The sequence below is a fragment of the Cyanistes caeruleus genome, chromosome 16 (assembly GCF_971803275.1).
Source record: "Cyanistes caeruleus chromosome 16, bCyaCae1.hap1.1, whole genome shotgun sequence".
In the NCBI taxonomy this organism is placed as follows: Eukaryota; Metazoa; Chordata; class Aves; order Passeriformes; family Paridae; genus Cyanistes; species Cyanistes caeruleus.
In genome coordinates, this window is record NC_141716.1 from 17,106,082 (window position 1) to 17,133,981 (window position 27,900).

At 41.5% G+C, this 27,900-nt stretch overlaps 1 protein-coding gene across 1 annotated transcript in view; it reads left to right on the forward strand.

Annotated features, from left to right (window-relative positions):
• CPNE1 (copine 1) overlaps positions 1-27,900 on the forward strand; it is a 72,446-nt gene that overhangs the window by 34,016 nt on the left and 10,530 nt on the right. The window contains 7 exon segments of the mRNA XM_086852735.1: positions 5,967-6,043; positions 6,045-6,063; positions 7,064-7,150; positions 7,237-7,296; positions 8,428-8,561; positions 10,629-10,683; positions 10,763-10,814. Coding sequence (XP_086708861.1) covers positions 5,967-6,043; positions 6,045-6,063; positions 7,064-7,150; positions 7,237-7,296; positions 8,428-8,561; positions 10,629-10,683; positions 10,763-10,814 — 484 coding nt within the window.

Genomic DNA, 27,900 nt, shown 5'->3' on the forward strand with positions numbered 1-27,900 from the left:
GCAGGAATGAGCAAAAATCCCAGGCAAGATGTATCAGAACCTCCCAAGCTGTGTCTAGAACTGTGGGACATCTTGGCAGGCAGGAAGTGCAAGGCTACAGTGCAGTGAAAGCTCAGAGCAGTGCCAAAGAAACAATGAAGACGGACAGCGGCAGTCCAGCTCCCAGTTGTTGCTGCGGGAGACAAATAGATCACATGGACACAGCTTGAGGTGTGGTGAAAAGAAGAGAGAGCTTTATTTCTTCTCCCAGAATTTATAGGGATCTGGCCACGGCCAGGTATTGGATGATCAGGATAACACTTCCCCAACTGCACTGGCCGTAAGAGATGTCCATCACAAGACGTGTATCAGAAAGAACGTACACATATCTATGTTTACAGTTACTGTCCTGGGAAAGTCCTTAGAAAACTATGTCAGCAAGCTCAGAAGCTGAGTTTTCAGGGCAACACCCAGCAGGGCAGAGAGGAGTGAGCCCAAGATCCTGGGCACCTGAGCAGACAAGGATAGGTCTCTCATTTAGTGAGGTAGGATGTTAATAAGGTCCCCAGTCCAACAGCTGCTCCAACGAGCAAAGGCTCACCCACAGAAAAGACAAGGCAGTACAGGACTGGGCTCTGATGGTAAGAGTAAATTCTCTTTGCAGTAAGCAACAGCTTGCCTGTCCTCCTCTGAAACCCAATGTGAGAGACCTAACAACTCCCCAACCTCTGTCTTTTTGCCTGTCCAAATCTCTAGGTATCCCCTCCCCTCTCCCCTGAGTTTGGCCACCCTTTTGTTTTTCTTAGTTACCCATAAGTACCCAATAGTTAATTTCCTAGCAACTTATGGGAAAAAATTCCATATGTACAAAAGAAAGAAACCCAACCCCCAACATTTTGGAATTTGTGAAACCTCTTGTTTGAGGCTTCCAGAAATTTACCTAGGAGCAATTTTGCATGAAATACTAGTAGTCAGTGAATGAAAAACCTGAACTTCAGTTCAGCAGAAATGGCCATTTTGGTGTGTCCCCTAAAAACCAACTTTTCCAGCTATGTATGAGGATTATTACATGCTGAATATGTGTGAACATAAGTCTTTTGATCAGATGTTACATAGTATTATGGTAATTCTTTATTCATTATGATGCAGAGTGATATTCTTCTTGTTCTATGTTAAGAACAGCTCATATTTGTGACAAAGCCTTATCTTTTGACAGTTCTGTGAAAAATAAGTGAAAGCGGTGGATCACCCCCATAGTTATTCAAATGGAAATAGCAAATGTAGCAAATTCGTGGGTGTTGCTATTCACAGGTTTCCTGGCATATACACAAAGGCAAAATAGTTTTCTGTGGATTTTAGAAGTTCCTCCTATAGATGAAGGGTGCCTTTTCCTTGATGACTGTATTCCACGCCTTGTAATGAGTATTGGACAGTTCATTTGTGAAGAAATAATCAATAACTAACTCTATACAGTGTTGTCAGGAAAATTAATCCACAAACACCAGAGGTTTATGTCCAAAAAGGAGACAGTGGAGTCCTTTTACTTTATTCAAATAAAAGGGAGAGGTCATGGGGCATTCCCCTGGGGTCTCTTAAACTTTTGGAGGATGGCAGCCTCCTTTTTATCCTAATTTCCTGGCCACAATTCCCTCTCTCTTTCCCTTTCTCTCTTCCTGGCTGAAGTACTTGAGAGGTACAGACTTCCTGGAATGCCTGATACCTAAAATTCCCCTCTAATGTATAACCCTCTCTTTTAATTTTTAATTCTTATGGAATTTATGGGTTTTCCCCATTGTTTCTTTCAGCTTTCAACACCCAGTTTTATTTATCAGCAAACTTACAGTTTGTTTATAAAGGCAAGTATATTTTTTTCCATTCATCAATCAGTGGAATCCTTCCCATTGTTTCTTGAATCTTTCAGTGCTAGTTTTATTTACCAGCGGACCCACAACTTGTTTGTAAGGACAGATCTGTTATTTTTCTCAGCGTTGTCAGGAAAATTAATCCACGAACACCAGAGGTTTATGTCCAAAAAGGAGACAGAGGAGTCCTTTTACTTTATTCGAATAAAGGGAGAGGCCATGGGGCATTCCCCTGGGGTCTCTCAAATTTTTGGAGGGCGCAGCCTCCTTTTTATCCTAATTCCCGGCCGCTTGTCCCTTCTCTCTTTCCCCATAGGCTGAGGTACTTGAGAGGTACAGGCTTCCCGGAACGCCTGACACCTGGGGTACCTTCCCCCCCCACCCCCAATGCATAATCCCTTCTTAACTTTTATGGAATTCATAGTGTTCTCTTAGTGCCTCTTTGATCTTCTACTGGAATCCATCCCATTGTTTCTGTCGTCTCTCACTGATAGCTACATCTTATCAACTGACCCACAGCTTGTTTGTAAAGACAAGCTCATCATTCCTCTCAGTGTTGTGCAGTATTGGAGGGTTTCGTTTGCAGCAACACAATGCTTTGGGCTGCATGCAGTGAATCTTGGCCAGTCTTAGGAAAAAACCTTGTAAAAACAGGTTTGTTTTAGGTCATACCATGTTGTGAACTAATAACCAAACTGGTCCTTGGCATGCCTATGAGGGGAGTGGGAGCAAGAAGGAGGGGGGAGGAAAGGTGTAGAGATGTCAGCTGCTGATTCCCTGCAGCTCTCCAGGTGTACTGGCATAAAGGAGACCAGTCACTGGGAGTCTGCACCCTGGCTTCTGCACAATAGAAGACCTCCCTGACATGATCCAGTCACTTTTGGGTGATGTGCAAACATCAGAATTGTTGGGAGAAGACAAGTAAAGTTCAGGCAGGAGGGGTGGGAGTTGCTTCATGGTGGGGTGTCTAGAAGAGAAGAGCAGGAGTGGGGTGGGAAGGATGGAGGAGGAGAAGGGGGAACAGTCTCTGGTATCTTTTGCCATTAAGAGACTGAAGGATGCTGTGGTGCCTCCCATTTAGATGACTACATTAGGCCATAATTCACCTGGCTGTTTGTATGGGTTTTCCATTGATACCAGTTGAAGATCCCCAGTAGATCTGAGTAGTCCTTTAAAGAACCCTGTGTCAAATTCAGATATCTAGCCACTGAATTTAACATCCTTATTGGGGTGTTACCCATGGGTTCATCTTGTCCCATTGTCCTTAGGAGAAAGCTCTGTGGTTTATACTGGACTAACATCAATTTCTTGATTTCTAAAGGCACATCTCAGAAAGAGAGTTCCTGAGTCTGTGAGCATGTGAGCTTCAGAGGAGGAGGAGGCAACTGTTTACAACTGCTGACTGCTGACTGCTTCTGGAATAACTTGTGTTTCTGCAGTCATATACACTGAACATGTTAGAAATGCTCCTCACTGGTGATTTTTGTGGAGAGCTATGGTACCATGTTGCAGTAAGCCATAGTTACTAGTATAATTTTACTTGTAAATGCTTTGCTCTTTTGCATTATCTGGTTCTGAAGCCTTCATGCTGATACAAAAATGACTGTTTATTAATAAAGTATTTATAATTTGGTTGGTATAAGATGCAGAAAGAGACAGACTGTCATGGGGTAGCTTTACCTTTAAGACAGCTTAGAAAGAGGGGAAGTTGAAGCTGCTGGTGGCTGATGAGAGTTTTTCCTCCTGACCAATTATCAGTCATTTCCAAGAATTGACAGCAGATCTGACCATTAAAAAGTGAATTCAACTTGTAAACACCCCCTTAAGAAGTACAGAGTTCTCTTGCTCTCTTTAGTTTCCGGCTTCTGTCAAGGTAACAAGGCTCTGTCTTGGCCTCCTCCCCCCCTCTCCAGGCCGACAAGGCTGCGGGGTGGGGGGGGCGGGGGGGGGGGCGGGAGAAGCAGCGCCGGTCAGCCGAGCTTGGTTCTCAGTTTGTGCTGCTGGACTGAGACTTGACACTATGAACTCTTGTAGCTTTCTAAAACTTTTCTTTTACTACCTGGATAAACGTAAAGATTACTCTTTTTTCTTAGAAAGATAGAGAAAAGGAAAGAGACAATCAACCTGAAAAAGACATCATAGAACCACCAAAAACAGTGAAGAAAAGTGTTAAGTTTTAAATAAGAGAGAATAAGAAGATGCTTGACAGCTGAAATATCTTTCTGTTAAAGCTATGGAGATGGACAATAGTAGTATAAAAAGACTCCTTTAATTCATTATAGGAGTATTGGGAGGAATGAAGTATTCAAAGTGTAAGTTTTGAGCGAAAGAAAGAGTAGTTGTGATACTGTGAGTTGCTGGACATGAGTAGAGTGAAGATTTTAAAGCCTTGGGAGGGCAAGGAGAAAGCTGTTTTCCAGGAAGGCTCACAGAGACAGATGAGGAAGACTTCTGCCTTTGAATAACTCATCCTTAAAAAATGAAATCCCTAGACTTATTGACCCATGCACACCTCGGAGAGATGTGAGATGGGAGGAGAAGATCTAATGACAGATTTCCGGGCAGCTGGCATTAGAGAAATAGAAAACTATGACAAAAATAGTTTTCTCGTGAGAAACTCCATAAATTAGCAGAAAGAGACTTCTGTTTCTCTACAAAGACTGAAGAAAAGACTCTAACAAAAATTGAGTCTGTTTTTGACCACCAAAGTTCTAAAGTTTTTTTTGTCTCTATGTTATCATGTGTACAAAGAAATGGTCAAGTAGTGACAGATAAAAGAGTTTTCTGAAAGTTTATTCTGGTGTTCTTATTCTTGTAGTTTGTTAATAAACTGTCTTTATTCCATTTAAATTTTAAGCCTGTTTTGCTCTTATTCTAATCCATATCTCACAGCAAGAAATAAATAATTTTTTTTAGTTACATCATTCTGTTCCATGGAAATTAAAATTTCTTTGTAAATTGATGCTATTGTTGGACAGAAAAAAGGAGCATACCTTAGATAACAAAATTTTAATTGCTTGTTCCCATTACTTCAGTTGCATGTATTGTCCTAAATGACCTCACATTTATACATCTGGGCTGTGAAATATTTCTTTTAAATTTTTATTTATTTATTTAATCCCTTACATTTTAACCAGGGAAAGATTTTTTTTTTTTTTTAAATTTTCACCATGCATACTTAAATGGATGAGGAAATGTGCTGTATTCTTATTAGTACTTGTTGGACTGCTACTTGTTGCATCTGCTTGATTACTTGTTGCTGTGGCATTTTGGTTTCTTCAGCACTGAGCTCCTTGGGATACTCCCTTACAAGGAGTCTCCTTTATCTCAGTTCTATTTCAGGAAAGATTCTCCAAAGGCTCATTTGCTTCTTGTTTCTTGTGTGTATATTCATATATAATTAAAAGACTTGGGAGGTCTTCCCCAGACCTTTTTGCACAAGTCCAACCCACCATCGCCTGGCTCACTTTGGCTTGAAAAGCACAAAATGCCCTGAACTGCGCGGCCTTTTTATCTTTATACTTATTCTTACTCAATTAACAATAGACATGTAAATTATTTTTCTTAATGACTTAATGACCTGTGTGCTGCATTGCAGCATTTTCTATCCAATCACCTATTATTACCTAAAAACTTCTAGAAGAAGATGAAGAAGAAGATGAAGAAGAAAGAGGAAGGAAAAGAGACAACACCTTAAACCCCTCCATCTTGTCTTCTGCTTTCTAAACTAATTTAAACTCTAAACGTTAACTTTTTCACCCAGTGCCTTAAGAAAACTCTTTAATCTACACACACTTTTAGCTTTTCTCTTTAACTTTTACAGTTGTTTTCATGGTGTTATAGGAAATTCAGTGTTTTCTTGGAAGTCAGAGCTAGATATCAGAGACGAGGGCGCACTCTATGCCTCAGATTCCAACATCAGTGAACATCTTCCTCTCTTGAGATTCATCCTGGCTGTGTGTCTTTGCTCCTGGCATTCACTTAGTGATGTGGCCAACATTCTCAGTCATGATGGCATGGGGGAGTTCACCAGCATCAATGCAGAACTGTCAGACGGGAGATGGGGCAGCGAGCCATGGCCAGTCTCCCCTAGCCTGCCCATTGCCTTCTCCCTCCTCCTTTCAGGTGCAGGGTGCAGATCACGACAGTGATGGCTCACATGACTAGACAGGTACTTTGGAAAGTACCCTGGCACAGATAGACAGCTGGTGCTGGCTCTCTGGTGAGCTTCCTCAGCCCCTGATAAGTTAGTCCAGAATTCAGGCTTTCAAACCCCCTTTCTAATATTGACCTCAGACATGCACTTTCAGTTGTTGCTTCCAAACACGCATATTTTTGTCTGGTTTTTTTTGTATTAGGAAGCCAACATTTGGAAAGAATAAAAACTGGTGTGGGAATTGTATTTCTTTGTTTTCTTTGGGTTCTGTTCCCATTCCTATTTCTAAAAATATCCTTGAGCCTGTTATCTGCTGGCCCTGTTGTCTGCTGAGCTACTTTTCCCAGCAGTTCAGCTTGCTTTGGCCCCTGCTGAGTCAAGTGAAAATAGAAGTGCTTGTTGGTGCTGCAACAGATGAGTTCAGAAACACAGTTTGTCTCAGATAATGTTTGTGCTGGAGGTGGTCACCCTCCTGAGCAGCGTGGTCACCTTGCTAGCTAACAGAGTAGCAGGCTTTCCAAGTGGCACTTGTTTTGGTCATCCAGTATAGAGTAAGTTGAGTCACGTGCTGGTGGTGCTGGTTTTGGTTTGTTGTCTGCAGTGAAAATCTGACATCTCATTCTCCTGGAGATATCCCACCTGAATTAAGGCAGTTGTATTTGCACACAGGACATAGTCTAGGACTACTCCAGTTGCCAGCCAGCTTGATTAGTCATAATTCAAAAGTGGGTGGAAGGTTCTAGCCTTTTTTCTAGCCCTTTCAGAACCAATGTGAGTGAATCCAACCAGGGAAACGCTGCTGCTGGGAACCTATGGCCTAGGATTTTTTGGCTTACCCACCCTGAGATTTTTGCCTCCTCTGCCCAGTGCTGGTGGCAAAAGCATCCTGTTTAGCTTGTCAGATAATGGCCAAACTAATTGCAGATCTTTAAAAATTAGATTTCTTAATTCTGCTGGGTGTTTTGGTAGCTGAAATTGCAGGATGTGTGTCACAGTCTGTTTCATTAATTTGCTCTCCTGTAAAGGCACATGTTTTGGAACTTGCTTCTGCGCTTGCTTTCTGTAGGTGGAATATGAACACATTCATCCTGAGAAAAAACAAAAGGAAAACAACTACAAAAACTCTGGCATTATTAGGATAAAATCCTACAAGGTAATAAGATTTTCATTGGGATTTTTTTCTTTTTTATTTTCTGATCATAGTGAAATGAGAAGGTGGAACAATGTCTGTTACTCTAGATTGAGACAGAATATTAATTTTTTGATTATGTGATGGGAGGCTGCCGGATTAACTTTATGGTGAGTTTTTCCCCTCTGCTTGTATTGGTAGATGACAGGACAAAAGTAGTGAAGTTGTGTTCAATACTTTGATTGGCAGCCTGAGTGACTGCAAATCCAGTGTGAAATTGCAGTGAAGAAGCCTGCAAAACACTAGGGATTTTGGGAGCTCAGGACCGCTGAACAATGAGCCAATATGATTTTGCAGAAGCTGTTTATTGTTTACATTATGCACTTATGTATAGATTCTAACTGTTGATACAATTGTCACTGTTGGGCATGAAATAAAGATGCTTGACTTCAGTTCCAAGGCAGAAGGTCAGAAGGCTTTATTGTCTACTTTGTAGTACCTTTTATAAGGTGTTCCAATACAGACTTAACATGATTGGCAAAAGGGAACAACACCTCTCTAGTCCCATTGGTGGAGCAGGAGAAACACAATCAGTACAGCTGTACAGATTTATTTTGAGAAACATAAGTTATTTACAGAAATTGTCCTTGAAAGAAAGACTTTCCCGAGAAATCTTCCCTTGGGAAGAAATCGGCCAGTGGCAGGCTGAAAACCTTTTCAGACTCAGAAATACCTGGCTCACATGCGATCACACATTACTTGATTGGTGCTTCTATTGTCTACACGCTGAGCACACACTCCTCAGGTTTTGTCGTTGGTTACAGTCCAGGTGTTCAACTGCCCTTTGTTATCAGGTTCTTGTGGTCTTGTTTTCCTGCTTCTCAGCCTCTTCTTTCTTTAGAGCAGTTTGTGTCTCAGCAACCTTGACAAATTCCAGAGGGTCTGATTCTGAAATTCTACAGGTTTGCCTGGAGCACACTATGGCCTAAGTTGTTCAGATACATTGCTATAAAGGATACTGTATTTTTGTTTTTTGTGATCAAGTAGCACATTAATAGAGCTAAGGCTTCTTAAACTTCTTTTGAGAAGTTGCTTCAGTCTGTCAGTGGAAAGGATTGCTATGGCTGTACCCAGGTGGGAAAAGGGATGCAGGCTTAAGTGCATGTCCCTGTGTAGGGCTGCTGTGTGCCTGGGAGGAAAGGAACTGTGTGGGCCTGAGCTAACCCCCTGTTTCTGGATGTCGTTAGTTCTCTTTTGTGCTGATGTATCAGTGACTTGCTACCATCATGTTGTCTGATCAGGTGGGTGTAGACTTTATTGCCTCCAGTGGAGATCCCAGGTCACCAGATTCTCTTCACTACATCAACCCAAATGGGATAAATGAGAACCTGATTGCCATCTAGGGTGTGGCAAGTGTAGTCCAAGATTATGACACGTATGTAATGAACTTGACTGATCTAGTCACCATGTCAAAAATTTGTCACAGCTTGTTCTAGCCCTGCACTGTTTTAATGAAGGGGTTGCCTTTCCTTGGGGGATCCCTTTAGGAGCTGCTATGATTTCCTCTTGCTTCTGTCAGTGCTAGGGATGGCAATGGCAGCCCTTCATAATTTGGTGTATTTGCTTGGCTTGTCCCTTTTGAGTCCCTTGGTGCTTCAGCTGGACACTGGTCCCTTGTGTAGTGGTTTTAAAGCACTAGAGAACTTACTTATTTCTTGTTGTGAGATATGGATTAGGGGAAGGGCAAAACAGGCTTAAAACTTAAAAGGAATAAAAGAAGTTTATTAACAAACCTACAAGAATAAGAAACTAGAATAAAACCTCCAGAAACCATTCTTCTCCACCACCCAACCTTTTTTTGTCCAGCTGACAACTTAGAGACAAAACCTGGTGGTTAAAGCAGTCACAACTATATAGCAGTCTTTTCATCAGTGTTTGTAGAGAAAAAGAAGTTTTCTTTTGTCATTCTATGGAGAGTTCTTCACAAGAAAAGTTTTCTCATGGCTTTCTATTCTTCTGATGTCAGCTGCCCGGAAAACTCTGCCATCAGGCTCTCTTCTCATTTCACACCACTCAGAGGTGTGTTCATGGGCCATGAACTCAAGGGCTGTCATTTTAAGGATGAGTTATTCAAAGGCAAAAGTTCTGTTCATCTGTCTCTGTGGTCATCTCTGGGAAAAGAAGCTTTCTCTTTTTCTCTTGGGGCCACGAGTCTTCAGCAACTCTCACTTCTCCTTTTTCTGTATCAGCATCTCACAGGATCACAACTACTTCACTATCTGCTCAGCTTCATCAATGGATACCTTTGCTCAGATCTACACTTTGAAATACTACATCCCCCCAAAATACTTTTTCATGAATTAAAGGAATTTTTCCAGAACTTTTCATTGTCCATCTTCATAGCCTTAACAAAAGAATATTTCAGTTTATTAGTGCATCTCCTCATTCTCTCCCTATCTGAGGCTTGATTATTTCTTTTACTGACTTTGATGGTTTATGTTGTCTCTTTACATGTGAATCACTCTCGCTTTTCTCTCTCTAGAAAAAGGATTAAATCTGCAGGTCTCATCTGGGTAATATAAGGGTTAAAACCTGGCTCAAGTCTTGTGGATGGTTACATGATCTCTGCCAGGGCAGCGGCTGGAGCTGTCTGTAATAGAGGATTTTTGGTGGCTGCTCTGGGGGAGTGTGGCCACTGTCTCAGCACGCTGCAGGCTGATGGCTTTCCCTCCCCTTACTCAGCAGTCTCTGGTGAAACCCAGCAGTGGCAGAAACTGCAGCCGAGCCAGGGACCGGCCTGGCCTGGGAGCGCCTCTGGGAAGGGGCTCCTGTCACTTTACAGTCTCCATCCCGCCCTGGGAACCGCAGAACTCTGGCCAGCCCCGCTCCCCCCACTGCCTTGTCCAGCCTGGGGAGGGAGGGCCTGAACCAGAGCTCTTTCACAGTCAGAAACAAAGAGAACAGAAATTCCTGGGCTTAGGTTTTAAAGGGTGGTGTTCACAGGTTGATCTTCTCAATGGTCAAAACTACTGTCAGTTCTCAGAAATGGCCAGGTATTGGCCAGGAGAAAAAACTCCCATCAGCCTCCAGCAGCCTTAACTTTTGTGAGTGTTTTCTGCTTTTTTCTTAAATGCCAATCCATCACACCTTGTTGCAGATGATGCATTGCAAACATGAATGTCCTATTTGGTTCAATAAGAATAGGAACATGATCGTCTACTTTGTCCTGTAGCCAGACTGGGATTGGTCTGGCTTTTCTACTGCTACTTTGAAATCTCCTAACAGTCCTGTAGGGTGCTGCACTGAAAGAAATCTAACTCTCAGGCCCAAGCCTGAAACCATTGTATATCTGGTGCCAGGCCATGGGCAGCTAGATGATGTACCAATTCTTTATGGCAGGAATTCTGCCTTGGTCTCCAGCTACTTCTGGTGAATAAAACCGAAGAGTGAGTTATTACAGAATTGTTCTTTCTCATTTTTTGTTTTTGCCCTTTCTTTCCAGGGACAAACTGTTTCCTGCATTTGGGTTTGGAGCTCAAGTTCCTCCTAGCTGGCAGGTAGGGCCTTCACAATGCTGGGCCCTTGCTCTGTCCATGTCTGCATTTCCTAACTGTTTGTAATGTCCCATTTCCCAAGGTATCTCATGAGTTTGCTTTGAACTTCAACCCCAGCAACTCTTATTGCCAAGGTTGCTAAGGGGACACCTCTTTATTAATAATGTCACTGAGTTGGGGATATGTTTGAAGTGCTGTGTTTATTTCACAACTGGTGAAAATCAAATGAAGCACCAAGACATGGGACAAATACAGCCTTACTCTCACCTTGATACTGACAAAAACAGACGTGTGTAGATGCTGATTTCTGTGCAAGCTCCATAAGCTTCAGTGAAGCGGTCTAGATTTAACTGATTGTCAGTCTAGACAATCAATTAAATTTTTGTTACTTCCACTTGGTTACTTCTTCTGGGTTACAGGTGGCAGTGGATTCAGCTCAGCCCTGTGCCTGTGCTTGTTAAGATTCCAGAGCCACCATCTTCTGAGGCTGTTAGAAACCAGGGTTACTTGACCAGCAATGTAGATATATGTGTGAGGAAGCCCTTAAGCCTAATAACAGAATTTCTGGGCAGATGCTCTGGAAGAATCTGCCACAGGCTTCAAGGAAGCCTGTCTACTTAGGATGAGACAAAAAAGCTTCTCCATGGTGATATGCAACACTAGGTAAATTTACCTTGTTTCCTATAGGTCACTGCCCTTTGCCTTGCCCCTGTGCCACCCCTGTGCCTCTGGACTATTGGCTCCTGACCCCATACTTAACTTGAGACATTGCAGGAAATCCTGGTCTTTTGTCACTGGAATCCTTTGGTGGGACTTTGGAATAAGCCTCACTGGAATACTATATGTGAGAACCTTCCTGTCTTTCTTCGCTGACCTATCCATAAGTGTGTGTGAGTTTTGGATACAGTGACTTTGGCCACCTGTGTGGCTTCCTCAAGAGAAGCTTTGGAGTAGTAGCAGAAACACTGTCCATTTTTCCGCACTGCTACATATGTGGATATGTTTGGCCACTCTCTTTAAAAGTTTGTCTTAAAAGTTTACTTGTTTTCATAGCCATCTTCTTAAGAGGAGGTAGTTTCAGGTTATATTGGGTTTGTATGGCAAGGTTTTGGTAGTGGGGGCTACAGGGGTAGTTTCTCTGACAAGCTGCCAGAGGGTTCCCTGGTGTCTAACGGAGGTAATGCCAGTCTAAGATAGACTCATCACTGGCAAAGGCCAAGCCTATCAGTGGGATAACAGATTTAAGAAGTTGGAAAATACCCCCATACGGCAGAAATCAGAGGGAAGGAGTGAGAGTATGTGAGAGGATCAATACTGGAGACACCAAGGCTGGCAAAGCAGGAGAAGGAAGTGTTCCAAACACTTGTAGCCTGTGGTGAATACCATGGTGAGACAGCTGTGCCTCTGCAGCCTATGGGGTGTATGGGGGAGCAAATTTCCACCAGCAGCCCATGGACATCCCATCCTGGAGCAGCCTGTTCCTGAAGGAGTGCATCTTGTGGGAAGGACCTACACAGGCAGCTCATGAAGATCTGCCGCTTGTGGGAAGGACTCACATGGGAGAGGTTTATTGAGGACTGTCTCCTGTGGGAGTGGCCTTATGCTGGGGTAGGGGAGGAGTGAGGAGACACTTCCTGTGAGGAAGGACTGGCAGAGATGATGTGTGAATTGACCAGAGCCCCCATTTGCAGTGTCATTGAGGGGCGAGGAGAGAGAATTCAGGAGTGAATTTGAGCCTCAGAAGAGGGGAGGTGAGGGAAAGATGTTTCTAAGATTTAGTTTTTATTTTGCTTTATCCTATTCTGATTTGACTGGCGACAAATTCAACTGATTTCCCCACATCAACTCTGTTTTGCCCATAACAATGGTTGCTGAGCAATTTCCCTGTCCTTATCTTGACCTATGAGCCCTATTGTATTTTCTCTCCCCTGTCCAGCTGAAGACTGGGGTGAAAAATGGCTTTGATGGGTCACCCCAGAACACTGCTATATTTAAGGGCTGCTCCCAATGCTAGATCATGACCTTTAAGGGCTGAAATCTCTTTTCAGGATGCTGTCACACAGCACTGTTCTTGAACAAACATTTTTTGCTTAGTATTTCTCTCTGGTCTTAGGCCAACAAAAAGTGAAATTAGAGATGTGGTGCTAAAATCCGAGCATTTCTTCTCAGTTCAGCCTTATCTGCTTCACTGGGATCAGGGTCTGTGGTCTTTTAGGGTCCTTGTGCAGCAGTTTTCAGCAGTACTGTATCGGTTTTGGAAGACAGGTGTCTGCTACGGAGGGCAGGAGCCTCCCTTGGAATGAAAGAATGTAGACCCCTCCCTCTGAATTATTATAATTTTGAAATCAAGGGGCTCTCAGGCAGAGATCTGGGGATAGGAATAACAGTTCTTTACTAGTATGTATAATGAGGCACACAAACAACAATAATTACAGCATTAACAACAAAACAGAACCAGGGACCCCTTGACAGCCTTCTCGGCCGGGAAGGGAAGGGATGGAGGAGAGGCTTTGCTTCACAAACTCCCTCGGGCGGGCAGTCCCGGTGCTCCTGCAGGGCTCTGAGGAACACTCAGCTGGAACAGCAGGGATGAGCAGAGATCCTGGGCCGGTGGCTGAGGTGGATCAGCAGCTCCATGACGGTGGCTGGCACTGCCGTGTCCCAGCAGGACAGGAGGTGCGAGGCCCACCAATGAAGGAAGGAGAAAGAAGAAGAAGAAGAAGAAGCAGCAGCTCCGTCTGGGTGATGGTGAATTCCCTTCTCCCCGAAGCAACAGCTCACAGCAAGTCTCCTTCTTTGAAGCTGAAGAAACTAGCAAGCTGACCCCGCCCTCCCTTTTTCCTGCCCTCCCTTCCCCCCTGGGCCCAGCCAAACTCTTTGTGTTTCTCAAGCACCCACTAAGTACCAGCAATCAGGTTTTCCCTGGAACTAATGGGTAAAAATTCCATAGGTGAGCTGTTGAGAAACTGCTCAGACTATTCAGCCAGGTCTTCACAGAAGTATGGCAAACGTCATTTATTTCTATCTTTAGCACACTTATATAGGGTTTTACAGGGTCCACGGGCTTAGCAAGTTACCATTGGCTAATGCACATTGGTGTAATAAATTAATCTATGAATAAAAGTTCGTAAAGGGTATAAATAAAATATATGTATGATTGCAATGGCATAAAATACAACATGTAATGGGGAAAAAGTCCTTCTCCGGATCTGGTCGTGATTCTCCTCCAAGAGGCAACAGATTGCAGCCAAACACCCAGATAACGATCACAAGCAGGCACATCAGCCCAGGAAGAATGGGCAGGACACGGGCCATCAAACGAACAAAAGAACGGGCCCGGACGAGATATCGCCGGACCTGAGCACCTCCGCCCTGCTCACCTGTGTTGGAGAAGTGGACAAAACTAGACAAAGGAAGAGGAGACAGCCGAGATAAGCCATGGCTCCAGGATGGGTCCCACCACTCCACCCTAATGGCCCGGACCAAAATGATATCAAAAAGACATCCTGGACCTCTTTACATATGAGGAGCCTCTGCCCAACGTCTATTGACCCTATTCTCCAGTGCTAGGAAATCTATTCTTCGAACAATCAAGAACCTCTTAACAAAGGGTGCCTGCTTGGAATTTGGCCTCAGGACATAAACTTCCTATAAAAACCCAGGCCAAGGGACTCTCAGGTGTGGATTTGGGAACACCTATACCTTGTGTATAGACCCTGTCCACCCAGCGCTGCGCTGCTCATTTTATTGTGTTTTTTTCTCGCTGTTCGAATTTATTATTGTTTTATAATAAATTTCTCTTTTATTTAACCCGAAATTGCCTTTGCATTTATAACATTGGTTTACATTTTTTCTCCTGTACACAAGGATATTGTTTTTCTTTCATTCTCTCTCCTTCAGGAAAGTTTCAAGGACATTAGCCTTTAATATCACCACTTTTACCAAAGGCTGGTTTGTGCAGACAGGCTTTTACTAAAATATCATGCCCACCATCTGTTAAAATATTCTCTACAATTCCCCCTTTCTCTTTTTGCTGCTGAACCAACTTCCAATGGGGTCTCTATCTTCTTTCAGGACATGTAACCAATTCTGTAGCTGTTGTAGTTGGTTGTGGATGGAAATGGAATGATCAGTAAGATTCAAGCAGCACATGCTTTAAAACTCCTCATAACCATGTCCTTCTGCTAAGAGCAAGAAATCAATTGCAGCTTATGAATGCTAACTGTGAAGCAGGCAGCATAGTGCCTGTGATATTGCAGGCCACATAACTTTCTTAGTCTTGCCTGGGAAAGTGGCCTGGGAATTCATAAAGAGGAATTAAAACAATCCTCAGAGGTAGAAAACAGCCTTGCACGTGCTGTTGGTTTCTTGTTTTCTTGCAGGAGAAGGTTGAGGGGTGGTATACCCCACTGACCAATGATAGTGATGTGTTAGTTTACTGACCAATAAGAGTTTTCTTTTCTGTACTTTTCACGTATCGGTCTATTAAAAAAAGACCTGAAGTAATAAACCGAGAGAAATTCTCCAGTTCGACTCCAAAAGAGAGTCTGTGTCATTCTTCTCAATAGAGAAGACAGCATGTCTGTCTCAATAGAGCGACAGCAGCTGGATTTTGCAATACTGCATGACGTACACTACTCACATCAGCTGAAAGTTCACTTAACATTGTTGATGTTATGTTCAGTTCTTTCCTGGTCCAACAAGCTAGACTTTTTAGAGTTAATGAGCCTTTAGCACCAGCTGTTCCTGGAGTAAAAAGGAGGCTAGCCATATTAAACCATGATCCCAAAAGTCTGGGTCTCTAACATCATCACATTGTAATTCATTCAGGCTTTGCTTTCACTGTTTGATGTTTTTTATTTTACTAGCTATATTCAGCAATTGGTGTAAGTTTGGACGGAACAAAGTAAGTTTCCCAAGGTAACAGGATCCTCCATGTGGACTAGCAGGAATCCCATTCCATGCTCTATCTCCACAGATCAGGAATATTGAACTAGGTGAGAGGAATGATGAGCTTGTCTTTACAAACAAGCTGTGGGTCAGTTGGTAAGATGTAGATATCAGTGAGAGATGACAGAAACAATGGGATGGATTCCAGTAGAAGATCAAAGAGGCACTGAAAGAACACTATGAATTCCATAAAAATTAAGAAGGGATTATGCATTGGGGGTGGGGGGGGAAGGTACCCCAGGTGTCAGGCATTCCGGGAAGCCTGTACCTCTCAAGTACCTCAGCCTATGGGGAAAGAGAGAAGGGACAAGCGGCCGGGAATTAGGATAAAAAGGAGGCTGCGCCCTCCAAAAATTTGAGAGACCCCAGGGGAATGCCCCATGGCCTCTCCCTTTATTCGAATAAAGTAAAAGGACTCTTCTGTCTCCTTTTTGGACATAAACCGCTGGTGTTTGTAGATTAATTTTCCTGACATAGGTAATCACCTTGGTGATTGTCCTGTGAGATTGCACTGTGAATAGAAAGCTTTACTTTTGGTGTTAGTAATGAGATCAACTGTAGGGTTAACTGTAGCCCAGTGTTGCATTACTTTGTTGGAGTGGCTTTTTGTCGGGGGCTCAAACATTATCCATCCACCTGAGGTATTGGTGGAACTTAACAAATCTAATTCTTCTGGGGGCCCTATGGTAACATTGAGAACTTAGATAATTTTTGCTTGTCAGCAGGCTTCAAGTTGTCTTGACGTGAAGCCAACAGTGCGATTGCACTCTCATAACATTGCCAATTGATTCAATCAAATTTCATTGCTAACTAAACTTTTAAATGTTTGAGGATCCCATTCAGGAAGTCCTATGAGACAGGTGCGAAAAGGGTCTCCAGGTGTGGCTAGGCTTAGACACATTGATTTTTGACCTGTTGAGTGTGCCAGAGTGACCCATCTGTCGCTTTTGGATGTTAGTCAGCAAACAGCTGGTCGGGACTATACACAGTAAATTACCATAAGCAGTTTGTTCCATGCAAATGACAGAATGCTTTCAGAATCACGGCTAGGTTTTAAGGTTTAAATGAACTTTCAAATATGCTTACACTAACTCTTGAAGGGGGAATACTTATACTTTATACTAATATCTTTTCTAAACTTATCAATAACCTACAAATAACAATCATCACACAAGCTAAACTCTGTATCCTACTCTATTATCTAACTACTTTTAACACATGTGCTCTGGTATTTATGCAATCTAAGTGTGAAAGCAATTTGCTGAAAGGGTAAACACACAACTACAATTTCCTTTATATACAGTTAGATGGAGTCTCTATACTCTTTTGATCTTCTACAAAGTTCTTCTTACAAACAGACTATGATTTAACGTGATTCAGTCTTGGAACATCTGCTGCTCTGGTTACGTCAACTGGCGGCCGATTGGTGACTGACTGAGGGCATCAATGTTCAGATTGTTCTTCAGATCCTTCTAAATCTTAAAACAGAAAACTAAAATTTGGTAGAGACACAACATCATAATAACAACATAAAATTTTTGTTGGCAAACTGTCTGTGTAGTTTTCAGACACAACTGTGTCCTGGCAGCTTCACTTCTGATCTTGTCTGGAGTATCAAGGTTGTGTGGTGACGTCTCTGTTCACTGGATCTCATGTTTTTAGTGGCAGACGGTCTGGTCAGATGGACAGGTGACCTTTTTGAACCTGCCAACAAAACACAGACACTTCTCTCCTTGAAGTCAATGATTCATTTTGGCTTAGCTGTGGTACACCCAATTGTAAATTTAGATTATATGATCTTTCTAAACTTTCAATATAAATATTCCATTATTGTGGTCCAATTTTCTAATGCACATATTACACTAATCAAATGCTTCTAGGGCATCAGTTCCTCACGTTTTTAAAAAAAAAATAAAAATGAGATGTACTTCCGTCATGTGCATCAACATTAACACCAAAGCATATATACAATAAATAAAAACCTATAGCAGTTAAAAATCAATCAAATAATAAAAATTATTAATAACATATGTGTTGAGAAACCGCCAGTTTATTCACCAGCCTTCACAGAAGTAAACGTGAACACCGTTTATTTCTATCTTTAGCACACCTTTTATAGGGTTCTGCAGGGTCTGCGGGCAGAGCAAGCTACTATTGGCTAACACACACAGTTTACATTTTTTCTCCTACACACAAGGATATTGTTTTGCTCTCTTCTGCAGGCAAGTTTCAAGGATTTTAGCCCTTAATATCACGACTTATTTCAAAGGCTGGTTTGTGCATACAGGCCTTTACTAATATATAAAATATATCAACACATATGTAATATAAAACTACCATTAACCACTAAAACAGTGCACCAGCATCTCATAGTCTGCAAACAAACAAAAAAAAAAATCAGTGAAGGATTGGATGACCACCTCTGGAAATGATTCTTAAAGCCCACTTCAAAATTTATCCAGCTGTCATATATTAATAGGGTCAAATTGCTAAGTCAAAAAGCAACTCAAATACTGATTTGGTACAGAAAACATCTGGATCTGCTGGCAAACATTCCATTCAGGTAAAGGCTCGGCCAGGGCCTAGGCTTTAAACTGGAAAGATGCCTTTTAACTCATTTTTAAAACACGGTTCTCAATAGTAGCAGCTATGAGATGCTTACAGCACAACAAACTGTTGAAATGCATTTGTACAAAGCAAATGATGAGAATCCTTAGGTATCAGACCAATTAAACCGTGCAGCAGTTGGTTTAATCTGAAGCCTCTCCCATGGCAGCTGACCCTCAGCAATGGTACATTTTTTTGAAATTCTGGAAACACTGAAAAATAATAAAGCTATAACAAACAAAAACTGCAGAGATTGCAACAAACAATAGAATTCCTGATGAAATCAAAGGTGTCACAGACTGCATTCACTTCTATTCACAAGCAGGTGTTCAGCTGTTTTAGTTGTAGTCATCTTCATCTCTCTGGGAAAATAACTATACTTTGCAATTTAAACAAGTGTCTCCAATAAAACATAAAACAATTTAATTTGAACAATATTTAAACCTGATAAAAATTAATTATGACAAAAGGAAATAACAAAACTTAACCTTAAAAGAAAATCAAAGTTATAAAACTTAACTTCCAAACATTCAAACTTAAATATAATGAAACTTAACTTTGCTTAATTCTATTAACACTCAATCTATATTAAATAAAAACATAACTTAATCTTACTCTATTATTACAAAAAGGTAACTGAAAGTTTGGCATATACTTTTTAAACACAATATAACAGTAACATGGATTCACTATAAAGATTATAAAAATGTAACAAATACATCACAATTCTATATAATTTGGTTTTAAAATAAATCACAGTAATTGCAAATGTTACTAAAAAGACTTATTCATAACAGAAATTTGCCTAGTATATGCTTAAATTGGTTAGGATTTTAAAGTGAAGCTTTACTAGAGAAAAACCACAGCAACATGGAATTTGGCAAGTTTGCCATTCAGCTTTTGTAGCACTTTTCAAAAATATAAAGTCTAACTTTTAGTTAAAATCCAAAATCCAAATTGGTATATATGCTGTTATATATGTTTTTCATAACAAAAGGACTCCCATTAAAATTACCTTATTAAAATTTTGGAAAAAGCAAGCAAATGGGTAATATATGCTTTAACTTAACTTTGTCTTGTACAGTAAAGTTCTCCTAGCTACTTATTTTTTAAAACCATAAATCTCTTTTGTAGATAACATTAATTGGAAAGTTGTTTCATTAGTAGCTGTAAATCATTCAATATTTTAACATTAGGTTTTAAAATTAATTATTGGAAGGTAACTTTTAATTCTGTTAATATTCACCTTAAACATTTTTTAAAAAGGGGCTTTTTAAACTTTCAAAGAATCATAATAACTTCTCTAGTAGAACTCTAAAAAACGGCAACTGCATAAACTCATAATTACTTAAAACACAAAATTAACTCTAAAACAGTATATAAAAACATTCTTAAAAATCAATGAATCATGACTTTTTAACAAACTGGGTACTATGCTGGTGCTTTTTCTTAGAGAGGGAGGGGAGGGGGGTTGGACTGCCCACTCTGCTGCTGCTCTCTGCTGCTGTTATCTTTCTTCACATCCCCCACATATTCTCGCAGAGAGGAAAAAATGGAGAGAAAGAAAAAATACCCTCACAAAGTCAACTTTAACACATACAGTTATTTCTCTCAATCTCTCTCTCATTGTTTGCAGATAGAGGGAAAAGGGCACGATTTTACAAAAGCAGGTGATGTTACACGAAAAGCCTCTCAGGGCCAGGTGGTAACAACGGTGACCATTGCAGCTTATCAACTTTCAGTTACAGTGATGAATTTTGAACTAGATACCATATAGTTCGTGATTTTTTGGCTATTTCATCTCTCTTTGAAGCTGTCTGAGCCACCTGTTTCTGTTACCCAAATATCCATTTGTGGTTTGTCAAGAAACACCCCCTCACCATACAATGACAAACCCCAAAAAATCAACATTAATGTTGCCATGGGCATGCACATTGCCATTCCTTTTCTACTTTATCCCATTCGCTACTATGAACTTGCCAGCTTTGGGGAACACCAACACCCAGTCTACACTTTGTCTTCACTACCTTATTGCCTTGCCTAATACGTAATAATGCTAAGTGTTTAAGAAGCTCAAAGCTAATATCTACTAATACTTTCTGTCCAAAATCTTCAATCAATCCTAATGTGTTTAAAAACTGTTGTTGTTAATGCAGTACTCTGGCTGCACCCCTTAGAGCAACTGATCTAATGGTATACCAATAAAGTCAGTCACTGTGTTCTAGAGTAGGTAATAACCCATGTAACACGTGGCTGACGCTTATATACCTCCTCTATTTCACATGCCTGAGTGACTCTCCAACTCTCTTGTTTACACCAAGAAAAATGCACCAGTACTCAGGGTTGACAGTCCAGCCCATGTTCTCCACAAACATGTTCAAGAGCCTTTAATTGTCTCTTGTCAACTGATTGTGTGCAAAGAGCCACATAAAATACATTAAGATCTGATATAAAATTAATTGCATCCTTGTTGTCAGGGTGCAGGGCTGTCAGCAGTGGTGTTAATGCCAAGTTCATTTGATGCTGATGTCTCTTCCATGCTTCGGGACACAGATCTAATGTCATTATTCTTCTGTAACCATGGTTTAACCCACTTTGCATGAATCCATGTAGCTGAATCTTTACCTGTGGAAACACGAGCATAACCCCTTCCCCAGGTTAATAACTGCATCAGACCCTCCCATTACCCAGTCTGGGGAGAAAAAAAATTAAGTTGAATATTTTTAAAGGTAAAATCACATTTGTTTGTTTGCATGTGTACTATTGTAGGAAGATGGTCTTGTCCTCCATTTTTATTCAACCAATTTATAACAACCCCCTGTTTCCCCCTGTTTTTTTCAAAATAGAAAAGTGATTTTTAAGAATACGATTAATGCTGGAGAAGTTGAATACCCCAATGTTGTAAAAAATTAGTGGTAGAAGCTGCTCAATATGCAGGGCTATTGTTTGTTTTGATCTTATTGGGGCAAAAGTGTCATCACAGCAAAAGCTTGAGTCCAGTGTTGTTGAGCCACAGCAGATGAAGCAGATGAATGGGCAGAAGCTCACACAAATGCTGAAGAGGTATCCACTGACATGTGCACATAATGCAATCATCCTAAAGGTGAAAATTCAGTAACATCAGTTTGCCAAATCTCACAAGGCTGAAGTCCTCAAGGATTAGGTCCTCCATCTTGTAATGGTGTAAAAACAGCACACTTAGGACATGCTGCAATCACCCTTGAGCTTGTGCGTTCGGAATTCCAAATTGTTTACGGAGAGCAGAGGCAGACTGATGAAAGAAGGCATGCAAATGGTATGCCTCTTGAATAGTCTGATCTTTATCAACAACCACAGTCACTAACTGATCAACTTGAGCGTTACCTTCTATGAGGTCTCCAGGAATTCCAGTATGTCTTTTCAAGTGCATGATAAAAAGTCGATGTATTTGATGATCGACAAGATTTCTAAAATCTAAGAAGGCTTGAAAAAGCACAGAATTATTTATATGTCCTAACAATGCCCTTTCTATATGCTGTATTACCCCAGTAACATAAAGAGAATCAGTTACAATATTTAGATCTTGAGAATCCCATTGATTCAAAACAGCAATTGCTGCTTTCAGTTTCAAAACTTGCACTGATGTATTGCAATAAAAACGCTCTGCTTGCCATTTTCCATCTTCTTGTCAGACAAATCCAGCTGCCTTGATTTTACTACTTGCATCAGTAAACACTGTCAAAGCATGTAATGGTTGTCGACTAATGACAGGTACAGATTTCATAGTCAAAGCAGTTTTGACTAATGGATGTTTGGGGTAATAATTATCAATCTGATAGGATCTGTTTAGACAGACCAATGCAAAGGTCATTGAAGATTCACACATTGATTGAATCAGGTCCAGAGGATATGGGATGATTACTTTATCAGGTTCTTTTCCAGCAATTGCAACAGCTTGTTGCACTCTCTTTTGAATGACTCCTGCCACAACTTCTACACTTGGGGTTACTGTTTCATGTCCTCTGAGTGATAAGAATAGCCATTCAATGATTGTGGATCAGACTGCCATTTACACCACTGACCTAAAAAGGCAGCAACTTCTAACTTAGTATTATACTCAAAGAGTTGTAACGGTTGATTGGTATCAATACGAGTTGCAGTCTTAGTACTTAGTTTTAGTGAAATTTTTTCTAAGGCTTGTAACACAGAATCTGTCAGGGTCTTTGGTTCTTGGGGATTGTGACCTCCTTGTAATAATGTAAACAGAAGTTGCATATCACTGTTGGTGATACCACAAATATTTCAAATCTATTGAATGTCTCCAACTAATTTCTACACATCATTCAATGTTTTAACTTCCTTTGATATTGAAAGCTTTTGTGGCCTGGCCGTTTGTTTGTGTAATGTCACTCCCAGATATTTCCAAGGCTCAGTTCTTTATACTTTTTCAGGGGTTACAATAAACCCTATCACTGTCAAAACTTTTGTTAACTCACTGATTAAAACATCAAAAATGATCCTTTGTTGACACAGAAGCAAATCATCCATATAATGATACAGTATGTACTCAGGATGATTTTTTCGGAATAGTCACAGTGCCAAGTTCACATACCATTGGCAAATGGTGGGTGAATTTCTCATTCCTTGTGGTAAAACAACCCAATGATACCTTTGGGCAGGTTCTGCTCTGTTGGTAGAAGACACAGAAAAAGCAAACTTTCCATGATCATCTGGATGAAGAAGAATAGTGAAAAAACAATCTTTCAGATCTATGACCACAATGTCCCAATCTTGAGGGAGCATGGCTGGATTGGGTAGTCCAGGCTACCATATCTTGCATGACCGCATTGACTGCTTGCAAATCTTTCAGTAATCGCTGTTTTCCTGATTTTTTTCTAGATGGTGAACACAGGCATGTTCCATGGGCTGATAGATTACACAAGATGCCCTGCAGTCAATTGTTCTTGCACTAATTCTTTCAAATGAGTGATCTTCTCTTCTGGTAGTGGCCATTGATCAGCCGACACAGGGGTGTCCATTAGCCATTTCAGCTTTAATGTTGGACATGGGCTGCTTGTTGCAATGGCCGCTTCTAAAAACGTGTGCGCATTACACATCCCCATTGGGATAAGATATCTTGACCAAGCAACCACAAAGTTGTGTGTAGTACACATTTGTGTACGTTTAATTAAATTAATTAAATTAATTAAATTATTAAATTAAATTATGTTTAATTTAATTTAATTTAATTTAATTTAATTTAATTTAATTAGTATGGTTTAATTTGTGCTCTTAAGTCCTTCCTTGTCATCAATAATGATAATAAAATGCGCACTTTGTTGTATAGACGATGCTCCACCAATACCTACAACCATGTGGGCTGCTGGAGCTAAAGGCCAAGAAGGTGGCCATGCAGCTTGAGGTATAACAGCAACGTCTGCAGCAGTGTCAAGCATAACTTGATTACACTGAATTATGAGTGTATCTGAACCTTGCAATGTTATTGACCTTACTGGTTTATTGCTATTTTTTATGTAAAGGTAACAGTCACAGCACCAGTGGATCCGAATCTTTGGTCTCTGCATTCTTTGTTCTGAGCCTTGAAAACCTATGCTTGAAATGGAATCAATTGATCAATGTGGTCACCCTTTGGTAATGTGACTGGAGTATTCAATACTCGTAATATTATTCCAATTTGTCCAGTATAGTCAGAGTCAATCCAGGGATAATTATCAATCTTTGTTTTGAAGCTGATGATCATCCTATCAATAATGCACTTAATCCATGCCTGTGACTTTGGAGGGAATTACATGTACCGAATCATCTTTTATTGTGATGTCGACTCCCACAGCCAAATCAAGGCCTGCACTTCCTCCTGTGGCTGCTGAAAGCTCATCTTGGGGGAATTTTGGTGTCTTGTCACTCCCCATCAAGGCACTCTCTGGGAAGTTTCCTGACAAAGGAGTTCCATCCTTCTTATATCTGGATCAACAATCATTAGCCTTATGTCCAAACTTATTACAGCGATTGCAGATACCAACAAATGGGGTAGCTGGTGCACTCTTCTTTGCTTGTGGGCATTGTTTAAAATGATCAAGCTTCCCACACAGAAAACAGCCTTCGTTTTTCCTAATACTCTTAGGTCCTAAATCCTCCTTTCCTTGGATCACTGTGGGATGCAGAGCTGCTGCAAGGGATTTTGCATGAATATTGGCTTTCTCTTGCTCTTCCGTGAGTTGTGGTAGTCTAGAACATGCTTCTACCATTTGACTGAGGCTAGCCCCCTGAGGGAGACTGAGAATTATTTGTTGACATCACTGATTTGCATTCTGATACCCTAAATCTTTTCCCACTGTTTTTTAGCATCAGGTGAAAGATTGAGTGCACTGTCTAAGGCTTCTTTGAGACAATCAATAAACTTCATCTGGTTTCTGCCTTATTCTATGATATTGCAAGCTAGGTGTTCCAATTTGAGGCAATTCTTGCAGTGCAGTTAATGTCAACACCTGTGATTGTTGAGTTGTACACGGATGTAAGGCAGCTCATGCAGCCCCACTTCGATATTGTCCAGTACCCATAAGTTGAGGGTAGCAAACCATAAAGGGTCATTTCCATCCAGCTGGTTAAGGTTTTCAACCATAGTAACATCACATCTTTCATGCCATTTGTCTTTAAACAGCATAAATGCAGTAGGAGGAAGAATCATTTCTAAAAGTGTTCTAATATCAGTACGCATAAGGTTCTGATTTCGAAAAAAGGATTGTATTACACTCATAACTTATTATCATATCCAAAATCCATTTCCGTTGCAATTGACTGACAGTTTTCCAATCAATTGGATGCCAAAATCATTGATCACCCTGCGAGTAGACTGGCATGGCAGTGATACTCGATGGTAACATTTGTCCTTCGATAACTGCATGTTCGATAACCTCACTCCATCTTTGTCCTTCTTTATATTTCTTGCTTTGTGAGTCATGCAGGAGTGGGGTGGAGCTTCCTTCGCTCGTCATTCTTCATTGTGAGTGGCTGACTATAAGAGGCCTGTAGGGAGCACGGTGACCTGGAGCACGGTGAACAAGAGCAGGCAAACAGGGGCATGGCACTTGTCTGAGGGTGTGGCAGGACAATTTGCAGGGCAGTTCGTGCAGGCAGGGCAAGCAGGCAGGGCTGCAGGTTTCTTTCTAGCTGGTAAGGTCTTTGTTTTTGAGTTTGTTTGGTTTGGTTTTTTTGGGTCTCTGTTAGTAATGGTTGTTACACGATCTCAAATTGTGTTTAGTACAAGTGTAGGTAACTGAATGAAACCCTCCAAAAAGGATGTGTCTGTCTAGACCCATTCCTGTGTGGAGTGTTTATCAGTGGCATCAGGGGGTGTTGCGGAGGAAACCTGCCTGTAGTGTGAACAGGTGAATGATCTTCTTTTGCTGGTGGCCGAGCTGAGAGAGGAAGTTGAAAGGCTAAGGAGTATTAAGGAAAGTGAAAGGGAAATTGGGAAAGATTGGTGGAGTTCAGCTCTTTCATCCTTGAGAGAGGTCCACCAAGAGTCAGAGGACTCCCATGCCTCCCCTTGTAAGACAATTGAAGAGCACCTGGTAGATGAAGGGGGTTGGGAATGGATCCCTGCTCAGTGAGATAATAAAAATTCCTCCCAACCCCCATCCCCTAGACTGGTACCACTTCAGAATAGGTATGAACCCCTGCATCTAGAGTCAGCCAGATATTTTGATGATTATGATTATAATTTTGATGATTTAGGAGAAAATTACATGCCCAGTAAACCTCCCAACCAAGATTCATCTTGAAGACAGATCATCAACTCTAACATTAAAAAGAAAAGAAGGGTAATAGTAGTAGGTGACTCCCTTCTGAGGGGAACAGAGGGCCCCGTATGTCGACTGGACTCACCCCTCCCAGCAGGGAGGTCTGCTGCCTTCCTGGGGCCTGGGTATGGGATTATCACTGAGAGACTTCCTGGGCTGATTCGGCCCTCTGATTATTACCCACTGCTGATACTTCAGGCTGGCAGTGATGACATTGAAAAGAGGAGTGTCAGGGCAATTAGAAGGGACTTTAGGGTATTAGGTCAAATGGTTGATAGGGCAGGGGCACAGGTGATCTTTTCCTCAGTCCTTTAGTGGCTGAGAAAAATGGTGAAAGGAATAGGAAAACTCACATCATCAACAAATGGCTTAAGAGTTGGTGTAATTGGAAAAATTTTGGGTTCTTTGATCATGGGGCAAGTTTTACGGCACCTGCCCTGCTAGAACCAGATGGACTCCATCTCTGTTAAGGGCAGAAGGTTTTTAGCTCATGAACTGCCAGACCTCGTTGAGAGGGCTTTAAACTAAGTTTGAAGGGGGAAGGGGATGTACCTGGGTTGTCTGGAAGCAGGCCCAAGGGTGGAAAACCTGAGTTGGGGGTGAAATCAGTAGCCCAGCTGAGGCACATGTATACCAATGTGCACAGCATGAGTAACAAGAGGAGCTGGAGGCCGTGGTGCAACAGCAAAGCCATGATGCAGTTGCCACCACAGAAATGGGGTGGGACGACTCACATGGTCGAAGCACTGCGCTGAATGGCTACAAGCTCTTCAGAAGAGACAGGAAAGGGAGAAGAAGTAGAGGGGTGGCCTTTTATGTTAGGGAGGGTTATGACACCATAAGGTATTGAAACTAGTGATGACCAAGTTGAATGTCTATGGGTGAGAATTAAGGGGAAGGCCAACAAGGCTGACATCCTGCTGGGAGTCTGTTATTGTCCACCCAACCAGGAAAAAGAGGTGGACAATTTATTCCATAAACAGCTGGAGAATGTCTCAGGACCACCAGCCCTTGCTCTTGTAGGTGACTTCAATCTGCCAGATATCTGCTGGGAGCTTAATACAGTAAAAAAGAGGCAGTCCAGGAAATTTTTAGAGTGCATGGAAGACAATTTTTTGTTGCAGCTGGTGGGTGAGTTCACCAGGGGAGGGGCTATGTTAGATCTGCTGTTTGCAAATAGAGATGGGCTGGTGAGCTACGTGGTGGCTAAAGGCTGCTTGGGGCACAGTGATCACGAAATAATAGAATTCTTGATACTTAGTGAAATCAGGAGGAAGAAAAATAAGACATTGGACTTCTGGAAGGCAAATTTTGGCCTCTTCAGGAGGCTTATTCAAAGAGTTCCTTGGGAAGCAGCCCTTAAAAATAAAGGAGTCCAGGAAAGGTGGATGCACTTTCAAACAGTTCTTGAGGGCACAGGAACAGACTGGGCCTGTATGCTGAATGACAAGTCGACAAGGTAAATGTCCAGTCTGGAGGGGCAAGGAGGTTCTGGAGGAACTTAGAAATGAAAAAAGGATGTATCATCTTTGGAAGTGTCACGATCCGCAAGGTGGGATTCGCGATGTGGTTCTTTTAGCCAGTCTTAGAGTACAAAAGATTATCGGCAAACCAAGGACTTAAACAGCAAAACACACTTTATTGAGTGCTCATCATCACTAATATGCCATAGAGGGAAAAGAGGAGAAAGCAAAGCATAAGAAAAAGAGAGTATGGGGATTACATCTACCAACGCTGAAGTCCACTCAGCCGTCCAACAACGCAGTCGTCTCTCCGTTGGGGAGATCTCAAAGGAAGGTAAATTTGGGGTGTGATTTCATAGTCTTTTATAAAGCGAGGGGCGCAGGGCCAAAACCAGATGAGA